At 42.2% G+C, this 15,316-nt stretch overlaps 1 protein-coding gene across 1 annotated transcript in view; it reads right to left on the bottom strand.

Moving 5' to 3' along the window:
* LOC311222855 (exostosin-1b-like) overlaps positions 1–15,316 on the bottom strand; it is a 209,729-nt gene continuing 194,413 nt past the window's right edge. The window contains exons 9-11 of the mRNA XM_084307492.1: positions 10,875–11,035; positions 6,162–6,333; positions 1–1,687 (exon numbers count right to left, since the gene is read on the bottom strand). Of these exons, the coding sequence (XP_084163618.1) occupies positions 1,502–1,687; positions 6,162–6,333; positions 10,875–11,035 (519 nt within the window). The 3' untranslated portion in view covers positions 1–1,501. The remainder of the gene's footprint in view (positions 1,688–6,161; positions 6,334–10,874; positions 11,036–15,316) is intronic.

The raw sequence follows: 15,316 nt of genomic DNA, 5'->3' as shown, positions 1-15,316 counted from the left end.
TTGACAGTTGGGGAAAAAAACAACAACAATGTATTTTCTTCTTCATTCCTTCAGAGTTAACATCGGAGGCTTCTCCCCAGCAGAGGGGCCGGGGGACATGGTGCTGATCGAGGAACAGAAACAGAAAACGGACAAGAACAGCCTTTTGCTTCGTTCGTCTTCACTCAGGAGATAACGATCCGTTACTTCCGTCGTCCGGTCGACACGAAGCGACAACTGCGGGAGGAGGAAGCCAATCTGAAAGAACTGAAACATTTCCCAGAATATCCATAGTTACACCCTGTATAATAATGAAGAAAATGACAATGATAAAAAAAAGAAAAAATCTAAAAAGAAATTGGGAAGCAGCGAGATCAAAGTGCTTATTCACCGATACACCCCCCAGTCCTGGTCCAGGACAAGCAGATCCTGACGACAACAGAGGAACTTGAGGCACTGTGAATATCCTAACAGATCAGAGATCAGTTCTGTGGCTGAGTCGTGCTCCTCTCTTCCCCCCCCCCGTGTGGTTTGTTTTTCATTAAGACAGTACAGAGAGAGAGAGAGGGAGAGGGAGAGGGAGAGGGAGAGGGAGAGGGGGAGAGGGAGAGAGAGAGGGAGAGAGTAGAGAGAGAATAAGAGGGAGAGAGAGGGAGTAAGGGAGGGAGAGAGTAGAGAGAGAGAGAAAGAGAGAGATAGTAGAGAGAGGGAGAGAGATAGAGAGAGAGTAGAGGGAGAGAGAGTAGAGAGAGGGAGAGAGAGAGTAGAGGGAGAGAGAGAGAAAGAGAGATAGTAGAGAGAGAGAGAGAGAGTATAGGGAGAGAGAGATAGAGAGTAGAGAGGGAGAGAGAGAGTAGAGAGGGAGAAAGAGAGAGAGTAGAGAGGGAGAGAGAGAGAGGGAAAGAGAGAGAGTAGAGAGAGAGAGTAGAGAGGGAGAGAAAGAGAGGGAGTAAGGGAGGGAGAGAGAGTAGAGAGAGTAGAGAGAGGAAGAGAGAGTAGAGAGGGAGAGAGCGAGAGAGGGAGTAAGGGAGGGAGAGAGAGTAGAGAGGGAGAGAGAGTAGAGAGGGGGGAGAGAGAGAGAGTTGTAGTAGTGCTGGCCGTTCGTCATATAAAAAAATAGCTAAACAGATCAAAATAGTGTTATCATCATCATCATCAATATCGTTATTGTCAATAATATTGTGGCAGCAAGAGAGATCTCTGTTGGACCTGTGCATAGTGTACAGAACAGAGTGCTGGAGTCCAACACATCCCAGGAGTCCAGGTCCATGACCTTCAGGTCCTGATGCAGCCTGGCTCAGAGCGACCCCCGACCTTTGACCCCACACCACTCCCGAAGGGAGGGAAGCGTGGGAGGAAGAGCGAGACGGCAGATGTCCTCCCCAACTATGTCTTGCTCTCCTTTCTCTTTCTCCTCCACCCTGATCGACCCTCCCTCCATCCGGCCACAGGATGAGGGTCTGTGTGTGTGTGTCTCTCATCAGTCCGCCCCCCCCCCCCACGTGGGGGGGTCTCGGGGGGGTTATAGCCTCTCGATGTCGCGGTACTTCTTGCGCAGGATGGACACCTGGTCCTTGAAGAGCACAGGGTCCAGCCGCGTCTGGGAGTGCACCAGGGGCATGCTGCCAAACCAGCTGGCGAACCGGTTCATGCACGTCTGGCGCTGGGCGAAGTGGTCTGGGTCGGCCCAGCGGGACGCCCGGGAGGTCTGTGAGGGGGGGGGGGGGGGGGGGGGAGGAGATTTAATTTTATAATTTTTTAGATTTATTTGAGATCATTTCAATAAAATTTGGCAGCCTTTTCTGGACTATCTTGGAGCTCTCCCACCTGACTTGACTGAATGACCTTCTCATTAATCTCTCTAGTAGCTCCATTCTGGTAAAGATGTGTTGAGGTCATCCTGTATCTCTCAATGACTCTGAAAATATTGTTATTTTTTGTTCTGTTTTTCCTTTCTTTTCTTTTGTTTGTTGCTGTTTGTTTCTGTTTTCCTGATGTGTTTGTTTACTATCATGGTAGCCAGTTTCTGGAGACAGGAGACACACACACCACGGGGTTACCTTGGACACGATAGCTATGAGCTAACTAACGTTACAAGCTCAAACACCTTATAACTACTACTATTGTCGTGTCCATAAGTTCCCTGGCAGAATACTTGTGGGGACAAAGGTATACAAAGAGGAGAAAACCATTTTAAATCGGGCATTCATGCCGGCTAACAAGCTAGACGTCGCAGCATGTTGTTAGCACAATAGCTACCAAGCTAAGCTACGTTAGCTTCTAACGTTGTATACACAATATGTACAACGACACAATGATTTACATTATTACAAATATGGTAACGTGGTTGTGGCTTTTACAAATAGTGGTTCGCTTTAGAGATGGATGGCTATGATCACGGAGCAATAGTGTTAGGTGAAACGGATACATTTTCATTCATCACTCCTCGGCTAGTAGTAGCAAGGCTCTCTGCCTGCCACTAGCTGTGTGTGACTCTCAGAGCCCCTCGCTGCCCTGCACCTGAAGTGACGTCACGGCCCTGCTAGCGTCTGATAAGCTTTTAGATTTGCTTGTGCATGTGATTCGTGCGTGGACCTTTTTAACCCTTTCTGAGTGGCATTTCAGGCGTCAAATGGAAAAAATAAAAATGTTGTTAGATACAAATGATGTAAACTACCCATAATTGCAGAGTAGGGTTTAACCTGCAAGTTGGCCTTTAAATTGAATTAAATTGAAGACCTTTTAACACTTTTTTTTTTTTTTTTTTTTAACGTTTATCGCTTTTCTGGTCAAGCATGACCGACAGAAACAGGTTGAAATGGGATGTAGAGCAGGGGAAGACATTCTGAGAAATGACGGCGGGTCCGGGAATCGAACTTGTGTCCCCCAGATCCGTGACGAGCACGGTTTTCCCCGACGCAGAAACAGCGCAGAGATATGCGGTGAGCTACGGGAGCTCCCCCTTTTAACACCTTTTAAGGCCTTAAAATAATAATTACACTTTATATTACGTGGCAGATACCCTGTTCAAACCTTTATTTAACCCTTTCACTACCACACTACAGACGTTAACCCTTTCACTACCACACTACAGACGGTTAACCCTTTCACTACCACACTACAGACGGTTAACCCTTTCACTACCACACTACAGACAGTTAACCTTCTGTGGTGTGGTTGTAAAAGGGTTAACCCTTTGTCGTGTGGCAATGAAAGGGTTAACCTTATGTATTGTCGCAGTGAAAGGGTTAACCGTCTGTAGTGTGGTAGTGAAAGGGTTAACCTCGAAAGGCAACTGCGGCTTCCCTCATTTACAGTCATGTCGAGTTACATACAGAAAGCATATCAAATCACACAGCATATCAAATCATAACAATAAGACAACAAGATGAGGCAAAGAGCAAAGATAACAAATCAACAAAGTCCCACAGAGATGGAGGAGAGAGAGAGAGAGAGAGAGAGAGAGAGAGAGAAAGAGAGAGAGGAAAGGGAGAGAGAGAGGAGAGGGAGAGATAGCGAGTAGAGAGAGAGGAGAGGGAAGAGAGAGGAGAGGGAGAGATAGCAGAGAGAGGAGAGGGAGAGAGAGTAGAGAGAGAGAGAGAGGGAGAGAGTAGAGAGGAGAGGGAGGGAGAGAGTAGAGAGAGAGGAGAGGGAGAGAGAGAGGTAGAGAGAGGGAGGAGAGAGAGAGAGGGGGGGGAGAGAGATAGAGTAGAGAGAGAGAAGGAGAGAGGGGGAAACAAGAGGAAGGAGAATGAATAATGTATCCGTTAGTGATTACTGTGTGATTACTTTTCATTATTCAGACTGACCCACAGAACCCATTATGGTTATATCATCACTTATTTATAGGGATGCTCGATATTGGCTTTTTTTACCGATACCGATATACCGATATTGTCCAACTCCTAATTTCCAATACCGATATCAACCGATACCGATATATGCAGGGTTTCCCCCCCCCCAAAAAACTGAATAATTTCAGGTAATTAACATTACATCTCTTGTTGTGGAATTAACACAACATTATGCATACTTTTGACAATAAATAAAATCAGAATTTGTTCTTCCTTGCTTGCCTGGGTAAATAAAGGTTATAGAAATGTAAAAAGAAAAAAAAAAACAATACAGATATTTTCCGATATCACATTTTAATGCCAATATCGGCCGATAATATCGGACATCCCTACTTATTTATTCAAGACCAGACGGCAAGAAAGCAAATGTACATTATCTGCAAAATGATTGTATTGTGTGTTTCTCCAGCGGCTGGGGAGCGGCGCCCTCTGAAGCAGTCAGCCGCCCTCGTTACCTCGCTACCGCCGCCAGGAGAGGGTCTTGGCTTCCTGAAGCTAATCTGGGCGTGGCTAAGAAAACTAACACTAAATACGTCCGTCTCAAGGTCTCGGGAAGAGGACCAGGCGACACATCGTTAAAACAAGAGCCCTTGTCTTCCAACATGGCTGCCTGTAGCATAGCAGCCATTGTTTTTGTACATGGCAATGGAAGAGGCAAACAGTGGTTGTCATGTGTTTATAAGTATATGATAAATATATCAACAAAACATAATCATTTGTTTTGTCTTATGACTGGATCTTGTGAACGAGTCACGGCAGGACAGGACAGTGACATCATGATGAGTCACGGCAGGACAGGACAGTGACATCATGATGAATCACGGCAGGACAGGACAGTGACATCATGATGAGTCACGGCAGGACAGGACAGTGACATCATGATGAGTCATGGCAGGACAGGACAGTGACATCATGATGAGTCACGGCAGGACAGGACAGTGACATCACGGTGAGTCACGGCAGGACAGGACAGTGACATCACGATGAGTCACGGCAGGACAGGACAGTGACATCACGATGAGTCACGGCAGGACAGGACAGTGACATCACGATGAGTCACGGCAGGACAGGACAGTGACATCATGATGAGTCACGGCAGGACAGGACAGTGACATCATGATGAGTCACGGCAGGACAGGACAGTGACATCATGATGAGTCACGGCAGGACAGGACAGTGACATCATGATGAGTCACGGCAGGACAGGACAGTGACATCATGATGAGTCACGGCAGGACAGGACAGTGACATCATGATGAGTCACGGCAGGACAGGACAGTGACATCATGATGAGTCACGGCAGGACAGGACAGTGACATCATGATGAGTCACGGCAGGACAGGACAGTGACATCATGATGAGTCACGGCAGGACAGGACACTGGACAGTGACATCATGATGAGTCACGGCAGGACAGGACAGTGACATCATGCTTCCGTTTGACCTGCTCCTCCACTGCATAGAAATCAGGCATCTTCTTTTGAAAGTGGTTACCGATGGTTACAGGCAGCCATGTTGGAAGACAGAGAACTACACAGACATTCTGTGCATGAAGACGTTTCAGTTCATGTTCTTCTTATCCAATATCACCACCTAATGGTCCATGTAACTGAATTCATCAACAGACAATATACAAACTGCCCAGACTGTCTTGACTAGGGGTGTAACGATGCATTGATTAATCGAAATGCATCTATTCTAATGTGTTAAAATCGATGCATCGATTTTAATATGTTAGAATAGAAATTAATCAGGGAAAAAATTTTAATTTTTTTTTGTGTGTATTGTTTTTATTGACCTATAGTCCATTCATGCTGAGTGAATCAGTTCCCCCAGCCACATTTGTGTATTCAAATTTTTTGGGGGAATTAACTGATAGAAAATGTATCGAAAATTAATCGAATCGAATCGTGGGCAAATGAAGAGATTTCATGATGCATCGAATCGTTGCCTGAATAATCGTAATCGAAATTAATCGTTGTGAGGTTGCATCGTTACACCCCTAGTCTTGACCCATCACGAGTCTGAATGTTCACCCCTTCCATCATAATAGAGTAATAGTCTGAATGCTCACCCCTCCCATCATAATAGATAGATAGAGTAATAGTATGAATGCTCACCTGTCCCATCATGATAGATAGAGTAATGGTATGAATGCTCACCCCTCCCATCATGATAGATAGATAGATAGATAGATAGATAGATAGATAGATAGATAGATAGATAGATAGATAGATAGATAGATAGATAGATAGATAGATAGATAGATAGATAGATAGATAGATAGATAGATAGATAGATAGATAGAGTAATAGTATAAATGCTCACCTGTCCCATCATGGTCTCTTTGTACTGCTTCTTCTGGGTGACCTTGATGGGAGGCAGCTTGGTGACGGCGGAGACCAGGAAGTTCATCAGAATGTCTTCACAGTTTGACATCTGGTTCACCAGGTCCTTCAGACTGGCTGGAAGATAGCTGGTATACAGGAAGTGGTAGTATCTGAGAGAGAGAGAGGGAGAGAGAGAGAGAGAGATAGAAAGAGGAGAGAGGGAGAGGGGGGAGAGACAGAGAGAGTAGAGAGGGAGAGAGAGAGATGGAGGGAGAGAGAGAGTAGAGAGAGAGGGAGGGAGAGAGAGAGAGGGAGAGAGACCGAGAGAGAGAGAGATAGAGAGAGAGGGAGAGGGGGGAGAGGGAGAGAGAGACAGAGAGAGAGTAGAGAGAGAGGGAGAGAGAGTAGAGAGAGAGAGAGAGAAGGAGGGAGAGAGAGGGAGGGATAGAGGGAGAGAGAGAGATAGAGAGGGAGAGGGAGGGAGAGAGAGAGAGGGAGAGAGAGAGAGAGATAAGCTCAGAAGCACAGCAACATTAATAGAGGTAGAGGATCAGGAGGATTAATCATTTGGTATAAATCTGATCTACATCATCAAATTGACCCCTTAAAAATGGGCAAATATTACATATGGTTAAAACTAAAGAAAGAGCTCCTATTAACAGAAAAGTATTTGTTTATTTGTGCAATATATATCCCCCCCTCCGAATCCCCCTACTTCTCAGAGGACATTTTCCCTACCCTTGAGACAGAGACATGCCATTTCCAGGCCCAGGGAAATGTGCTCATCTGTGGGGACACCAACGCACGCACAGGAACACTTGCTGACCTCACAGATCCACAAGGAGACATTTACATCTCAAATGAAGATGTCTCTCACACGTTCAGTCTCCCCCACAGGAGCAATAGTGACCAGGTCATCAACAGGAGTGGACGAGACCTCCTGCAGCTCTGTCAGAGCCTCAGTCTGTACTTTGTCAACAGTAGAGTTCGGGGGGACAGCCTAGGTAGATTCACCTACTGCTCACCTCTTGGCCACAGTACTGTAGATGATATGATCACAGACCTTGACCCTTCCTATCTCAGCTCATTCACTGTGAAACCATTAACCCCTCTGTCTGATCACAGCCAAATTACCCTGTTTATTAAAAGATCAGACACAACAATGGCACAAACACAAAACAGTAAGCTGTACAATATCAGAAATTCATACAGATGGGACCAAAACAGTGCAGAACAATACCAGAAAGCAATTCATACCCCAAGAATCCAAACACTTTTAGATAACTTTCTGGATTCCACATACTCTTACAGTAAAGAAAGCCTCAATCTAGCAGTAAACAATATTAACAATATATACAGACAAACAGCAAAGGAGGCACAACTGAAATTTACTACAAACAAACCAAAAACTGCAACAAATAACAGCTGGTTTGATACAGATTGTAAAATCATTAGGAAAAAACTTAGAATGCTATCAAATCAAAAACACAGAGACCCCAATAATGCTGATGTACGCTTTCTCTACTGTGAGACCCTAAAACTCTACAAACGTACACAAAACAACAATATGACAAACAGCAACTGACACTAATTGAGGAGGCAATCAATACAAACAACTTTTGGCAACATTGGAAACACATAAACAAACCACAAAACCAGGAATTGACTATACAGAACAGTGATATATGGACAACCCATTTTAAAACACTATACCACACTGTTCAAATTGAGGGAAACACAGAACAATCTCAAATTCTTGATAAATTGACTAAATTGGAGCTCGCCATAAAAGACAATCAAAATCCATTAGACTCCCCAATTATTGAGCAGGAACTGCTTAAGAAAATACAAACTCTTAAATCTAAAAAGGTTTGTGGACCTGATGGCATCTTAAAACTATTCTATTTGGTCCTGAGTGTAGGATATTTTCCAGACATCTGGAATCACGGACTCATAACCCCAATCTATAAAAGCGGAGACAAATTTGACCCTAATAATTACAGAGGCATCTGTGTGAACAGTAATCTGGGGAAGGTTTTCTGTAGTATTATGAATACCAGACTTTTAAACTTCCTTACCAAGCACAATGTCTTGAGTAAAAGCCAAATTGGATTTATACCAAAACACTGCACAACCGATCATATCTACACCCTACATACCCTAATTGATAAACATATAAACCAAAATAAAACCAAAATATATGCCTGTTTTATTGACTTCCAAAAGGCTTTTGATTCTATTTGGCATACAGGACTGTTCTATAAAGTTATAGAGAGTGGTATGTATTCTGGTAATATGTGCAGCGTAAAAATTGGCAAAAAAAGAACAGAATTCTTTACCCAAGGGCGAGGCGTTCGTCAGGGCTGCAACCTCAGCCCGGCACTCTTCAATATCTATATTAATGAATTGGCTAATATACTAGAAAAGTCCTCTGCCTACAGCAGAGCCTGGACCTGCTAGAGTATTACTGTCAGACCTGGGCCCTGGCAGTAAACCCCAAAAATACCAAAATAATGATATTCCAAAAAAGATCCAGATCTCAGGACGTCCTACCAAAGTTCTCAATTGGTACAAAACATGTAGAGTACTGCACACATTACACCTATTTAGGCCTAAACTAAGTTCAACTGGACATTTTAAGGAAGCAGTCAATGAGCTGAGAGGAAAAGCACGCCGGGCTTTCTATGCCATAAAAATAAATATACAAACAGAAATACCAACTCAAATCTGGTTAAAATGAATTGAATGTGTTATTGAACCAATTGCACTCTATGGCAGTGAGGTGTGGGGTCCACTTACAAAACAAGACTTTACCCAATGGGACAAACACCCCATTGAGACCCTGCATGCAGAGTTCTGTAAGATTCTCCTACATGTCCAGAGGAAAACTACAAACAATGCATGCAGGGCAGAATTAGGCTGTTACCCACTAATACAAAAAATACAAAAAAGAGCAATTAACTTTTGGACACACCTAAAACAAAGTGACCCCCTCTCGTACCATTATCAAGCCCTGCAGTGCCAAGAGCTGAGGAGCAGCAGGAACCCCCTTACCCAGCTGGTCCTGAGGCTGAGTCCACAAACCTGCTCTCTTAACACACCTCAGGAACAGAACACATCACCAATCAGAATAAATCAAATTACTACACAGCTAAAACAAAACTACATCACCTATTGGAAAACACAAACAAAAGTACAGAGCAAAATGCAGTGCTATCTGGCTCTAAATCGACAGTACACCATAGCAGATTATTTGAGCATGGTGACTGATCAACAACTAAAAAGAACCTTGACAAAATACAGACTGAGTGAGCACAGCCTCGCTGTTGAAAAGGGAAGGCACAGGAAAACCTGGCTTCCTGCAGAGCAAAGGCTGTGCTGTCATTGCATCCTCAGTGAGCCTGAAACTGAGTTGCACTTCCTCACCAAATGTGAAAAATATAAATATATTAGAGAAACGCATTCTAAAAAATTTGAACTAATAACAAAAGGTTTTCTTGCACTACCAGATACAGGAAAACTACCAGTCCTACTAGGGGAGGACTCAACACGCTGTGAGCTAGCAGCAGCCTATGTTGCTGCCTGCCATAATAGACTGAGGGACAGTGAGTGACAGTCACCTGACATGTTTATGCCGTAATATTTTATGTTCTATTTTATGATGATAATTTTTGTATGTACTATGACATTAATATCTGTTTTGTAATCCATGTTTATGTTATTAATCATTTGCTTTGGCAACATGTACAAGTTGCCTCATGCCAACAAAGCCATTTGAATTGAATTGAATTTAGAGAGCGGGAGGGGAGAGAGAGAGAGAGAGAGAGAGAGTAGAGAGAGAGAGAGAGAGAGAGAGAGTATATATAGAGAGAGAGAGAGAGAGGAGAGGGAGAGAGAGAGAGGGAGAGGGAGAGGGGGGAGAGGGAGAGAGAGAGAGAGAGAGAGAGAGAGAGAGGGAGAGAGAGAGAGAGGAGAGGGAGAGAGATAGAGGGAGAGATAGAGGGAGGGGGGGAGAGGGAGAGAGAGGGAGAGAGAGGTAGAGAGAGGGGAGAGAGAGAGAGAGAGGGAGAGAGAGAGAGAGGGAGAGAGAGTAGAGAGAGGGAGAGATAGAGAGATAGAGAGAGAGAGAGAGAGAGAGAGAGAGAGAGAGAGAGAGAGAGAGAGAGAGAGAGAGAGAGAGAGAGAGAGAGAGAGAGAGAGGGGAGGAGAGGAGAGAGATAGAGAGGGAGATAGAGGGGGAGAGAGAGGGAGAGGGAGAGGGGGGAGAAGGAGAGAGAGAGAGAGAGAGAGAGAGAGAGAGAGAGAGAGAGAGAGAGAGAGAGAGAGAGAGAGAGAGAGAGAGAGAGGGGAGGAGAGAGATAGAGAGGGAGAGAGAGGGGGGTGGGGGGAGAGGGAAATAGGGAGGGAGGGGGAGGGAAGGAGAGATAGAGAGCAGGTGGGAGAGAGAGAAAGGGAGAGATAGATAGAGATAATATAGTTAGTTAGTTTAGCAATAAAATAAAGAAGAACACTGAAATGTGAATAATCATATATATATATATTATAAATATATACTGTATGTAAAATAATAACATATCAAGAAGGTACAAGGTGCCTGTGGTATATAAATATATATGTATAATAACATATAAAACACATGAAGAAGGTAGAAGGTACCTGTTGTATATAAATATATATGTATAACAACATATAAAACATATGAAGAAGGTACCTGTGGTAGATGGCGGCTCCGGTCAGCACCATGGAGTAATCGTTGGTCCATTTAGACGTGTAGCCCCAACGCTCCTTATTACTGTCCCAAAAGTGGCTCCGAGCCGGGTAGCCCACAATCCGGTCCGGGAAACTCTGCCACACGGTGAAAGCAAAGTCCACCTGGCAGAGAGAGGCGGGAAAGAGAGAGAGAGAGAGAGAGGAGAGATAAAGAGAGAGCGCGCGCGAGAGAGAGAGAGAGAGACTCTGAATGTCAACATTCCTGCACCATCAACACAAAACAGCGGCTGGTTTTCATGCGTCGAAATGCCAACCGCCAAGCAGATCTTTGGTCTTTGATCTTTTATTAATTTCTCTCACATGGACTTCGGGGTTTACCATAGGGAACCACTCTGAGATCGCTAGAATGCAATATCGGCCGCATCCTGACAGGTGGCAGTATCGCCCACCCTTCAAAACCTTTTGTTCACACCCGGTGTTACGTTTAATTCACTCCGGGCGCAGTTTTTTTGGTCAGGCGAGTCTAGTGGTTCACTCGATGGCATTGAAACGCGTCCAATGCCGCCGACGCATGTGTTGTGGTGGATTATGTTGGCGACACGATGGACACCAATACTGGAAATCACGATCAGACAATTGGAATATTATTTTCGGGGTACCTCCTAGTGAAGGTAAGGACTATAAGACATCAATCCTGCTTTGATCCAACGATGATTTCACATCGATCGCAACGACCATGTGTAACGTACTCCAGAACGTATGCCGTTGGTGACGATCAAAGCATCAAATAACTACCCCCCCCGCCTTTCATGCATTCATGATGAAACATAATACCTATTATATACATTTGATTTGGAAATAGACGACTGCTCTACCTCCTGAGCCACTGTCTCCCCCGCCAATAGTATAATAGTATAAAGTAGGGGTGTAACGGTACACAGAAGCCATGGTTCGGTACGTACCTCGGTATTGGGGTCACGGTTCGCTACGAGTTCGGTACAACAGAAGAAAAAAAAATTATAATAATTATTATTAATATAATATTACAAATGTTTATTTATTTATTTATATATTATATTTATGATAAATATATTTTTTTGTATCCACTTTTTCTCCTATTTTTCCTTATTCTCCCATCCCAATTTCGCTGTTTCCAATTCTCCCCTCCCGTCTTGAACGTCGCTCGCATATGCCCCCCACAGGTCGGTCGTAGGGAGGATAGAAGCCTTGCATCACGTGTCCCCTCCGGTACACGAGGAGGCAGCCTGTCACATTTTTTCACCTGCCAGCTCGGACTCTCATTGGCAAGGTGTAACGTGTGGGAGACTCAAACTACCCCCGCTACTTCCTGTCTCTGCTGTGCAGGCGTCCCCCAACCGACCTGTAGGAGTCGCTGTCCACAACGTCCAGATTACCACCCATCGACTTCCACCCGCTGACTCTGCCAATTGAGTTAGTATGACGGCCGGGCCAAGCCGGAGGCAACGTCATTTGTAAATTATTATTAAATCATTTATAACCATATTTGTATAACATTTACAAATTAGTTCTACATTATTTATAACTCATTATCAACATTGTTTGTACTTGATTTGTTCATCATTAAATAATGTTGTTTAATGTGTAGTAACACATTTGTAGATGCTTTTTATTTGTTCATGTTCAACAAATGATTTGTTAAGACATTCATAAAACATCTATAAATCATTTGCAGATGCTATTGTGTGCCCTAATCTAAAGTGAAGCCTATTCATCATTAACAAATGTCTATTAGTTTGTTTATATATGGACTTTTATGAATACACTCAAAGCAATTACCAGACTTGTCTTTTCATGTTTAACAAATGATTTGTTAAGACATTCATAAAACATCTATAAATCATTTGCAGATGCTATTGTGTGCCCTAATCTGAAGTGAAGACTATTCATCATTCATTCATCATTAACAAATGTCTAATAATTTGTTAAATATTTGTTGACTTTTTCATCACGTTACAAATGTTGTAGACAGCTTTTGGATCTACCCTTCTTTGTGACATAAAACAGTGACAGAATTAGGGTTATAGATAAATGCAATTTTATTAGCACAAACAAAGCAACAACCAATAAACATTGTTTGTAAGAAAAAGAAAAATAGTCTCGTTTGACACGTAATATACATGTAACATGGGGGACACTAGGACCCAGGAGTATGTAGAGGAAGTCACTTGAGACTTGAAAGATCACGTTTGTTCTCGTCAGTTTGAATGGAGCTACACGTTATACTAGCAGAGCCAATGAATTTATGCTGCCCCACGCTTTTAAGGTATGAACAGGCTAAACACCCTTTTTGTTGGTAAATCTATTCCATCATTTACGACCTACAACTTAATAGTCCTATATTTTGTGTAGACGTACTTGATGTGGTTGGACCTTTCCTCATTCCTGTGAACGCAGTTGCTGGTTGGCTAATGTGCGCTCAGTATATGTATGTGGGCCGACGTGTGTATGCTACATGAGGGTAATAAACTAATAATTATTAGTATTTTCAGGCTGTATAGGCGCCGATACAGCCTGAAAATACAAATAATTATTACCCTTGTGCAGTGTTAATTTTGGCAGCTATTTTCATTTTAGTTTTAGTCTTAAAAAACATGAGCACATCAGCCCAGTTTTGGCCTCGCTCCACTGGCTACCTGTTTGTTTTAGAATAGATTTTAAACAAGCCCTAAATGTTTTTAAATCACTAAATGGCACGGCTCCTCCCTATCTATCTGAGCTCTTGCACCGCCAGATCTTTCGTCACCATTTTTGTTGACAAAATTAACACTGCCCTTGTGTCATCATCACATACCGCAATATACTGAGCACACATTAGGAACAAACACATCATTCAAATATGTAACGTTAGCGCCCACCACATCAAGTACGTCTACACAACATATAGGACTATTAAGTTGTAGGTCGGAAATGATGGAATAGATTTACCAACAAAAAGGGTGTTTAGCCTGCTCATACCTTAAAAGCGTGGGGCAGCATAAATTCATTGGCTCTGCTAATGTATAACGTGTAGCTCCATTCAAACTGACGAGAACAAACGTGAACTTTCAACCTTCAAGTCTCAAGTGACTTCCTCTACATACTCCTGGGTCCTAGTGTCCCCCATGTTACATGTATATGGCGTGTCAAACGAGACTCTTTTTCTTTTTATTATAAACAATGTTTATTGGTTGTTGCTTTGTTTGTGTTAATAAAATTAAATTTATCTATAACCCTAATTCTGTCACTGTTTTATGTCACAAGGAAGGGTGGATCTGAAAGCTGTCTACAACATTTGTAACGTGATAAAAAAGTCAACAAATATTTAACAAACTATTAAGACATTTGTTAATGATGAATAGGCTTCACTTTAGATTAGGGCACACAATAGCATCTGCAAATGATTTATAGATGTTTTATGAATGTCTTAACAAACCATTTGTTGAACATGAACAAATAAATGGAGGTACAGTATAGTAGTTTTTTCATATCCATTTTTCAAAGCATCTACAAATGTGTTACTACACATTAAACAACATTATTTAATGATGAACAAATCAAGTACAAACAATGTTGATAATGAGTTATAAATAATGTAGAACTAATTTGTAAATGTTATACAAATATAGTTATAAATTATTTAATAATAATTTACGAATGTATATAAATGATTTGTTCATGATTAGTTCATTAGTTCAGCTTTTAGAAGTGGCAACCAACTTCATGATATTTGGAAATAGTAAAATAAACAAATTGATCATGTAAAAATTGAGAGAGTATATACAAACAAGTTTCTAGGGGTCTTAATATACCACAAACTCTGCTGGAAACCCCATATAAAATATTTGTGTTCAAAGTTAGCGAGAAGTATTGGTATACTGGGCAAGACTAGATATATCCTGAATCAGAAAACTCTATATACATTATACTGCACACTCATTGTACCATATCTATCATATTGTGTTGAAACCTGGGGAAATACTTATAAAAGCAACTTACAAAAGATATGCACACTGCAAAAAAGAGCCATACGGATAGTACATCATGGTAGATATTTAGATCACACAAATAGTCAGTTTGTAAGGAGTCAAACATTATGTTTCTGGCAAATAAGAAACGAATTACCAAGCAACATTAAAAAAAAATGCATGGCTAGAGAGAGTGTTTATAATTTTAGAGGGACATTAGCTTTAAAGCAACCTACGGTACGTACAACTCTTAAAAGTATGTCCATTGCAGTTTGTGGGGTATCACTCTGGAATGGTCTGGATGAGAGTATAAAATTAAGCAAAAATATCAATAAAGGTAGCTATAAACAAGCACTTATGGACACATAAGAAAGAAGAGCTTGAGCAGTAATGTGACTGCCTATTATTTCTTCTCATTTGGATATTTGGATATATAAAAAACTGTACTTTTATTTTA

Source organism: Notolepis coatsorum (genome assembly GCF_963971535.1).
Source record: "Notolepis coatsorum genome assembly, chromosome: 2".
Lineage (NCBI taxonomy): Eukaryota > Metazoa > Chordata > Actinopteri > Aulopiformes > Paralepididae > Notolepis > Notolepis coatsorum.
This window is presented reverse-complemented; position numbering and strand designations above follow the sequence as displayed.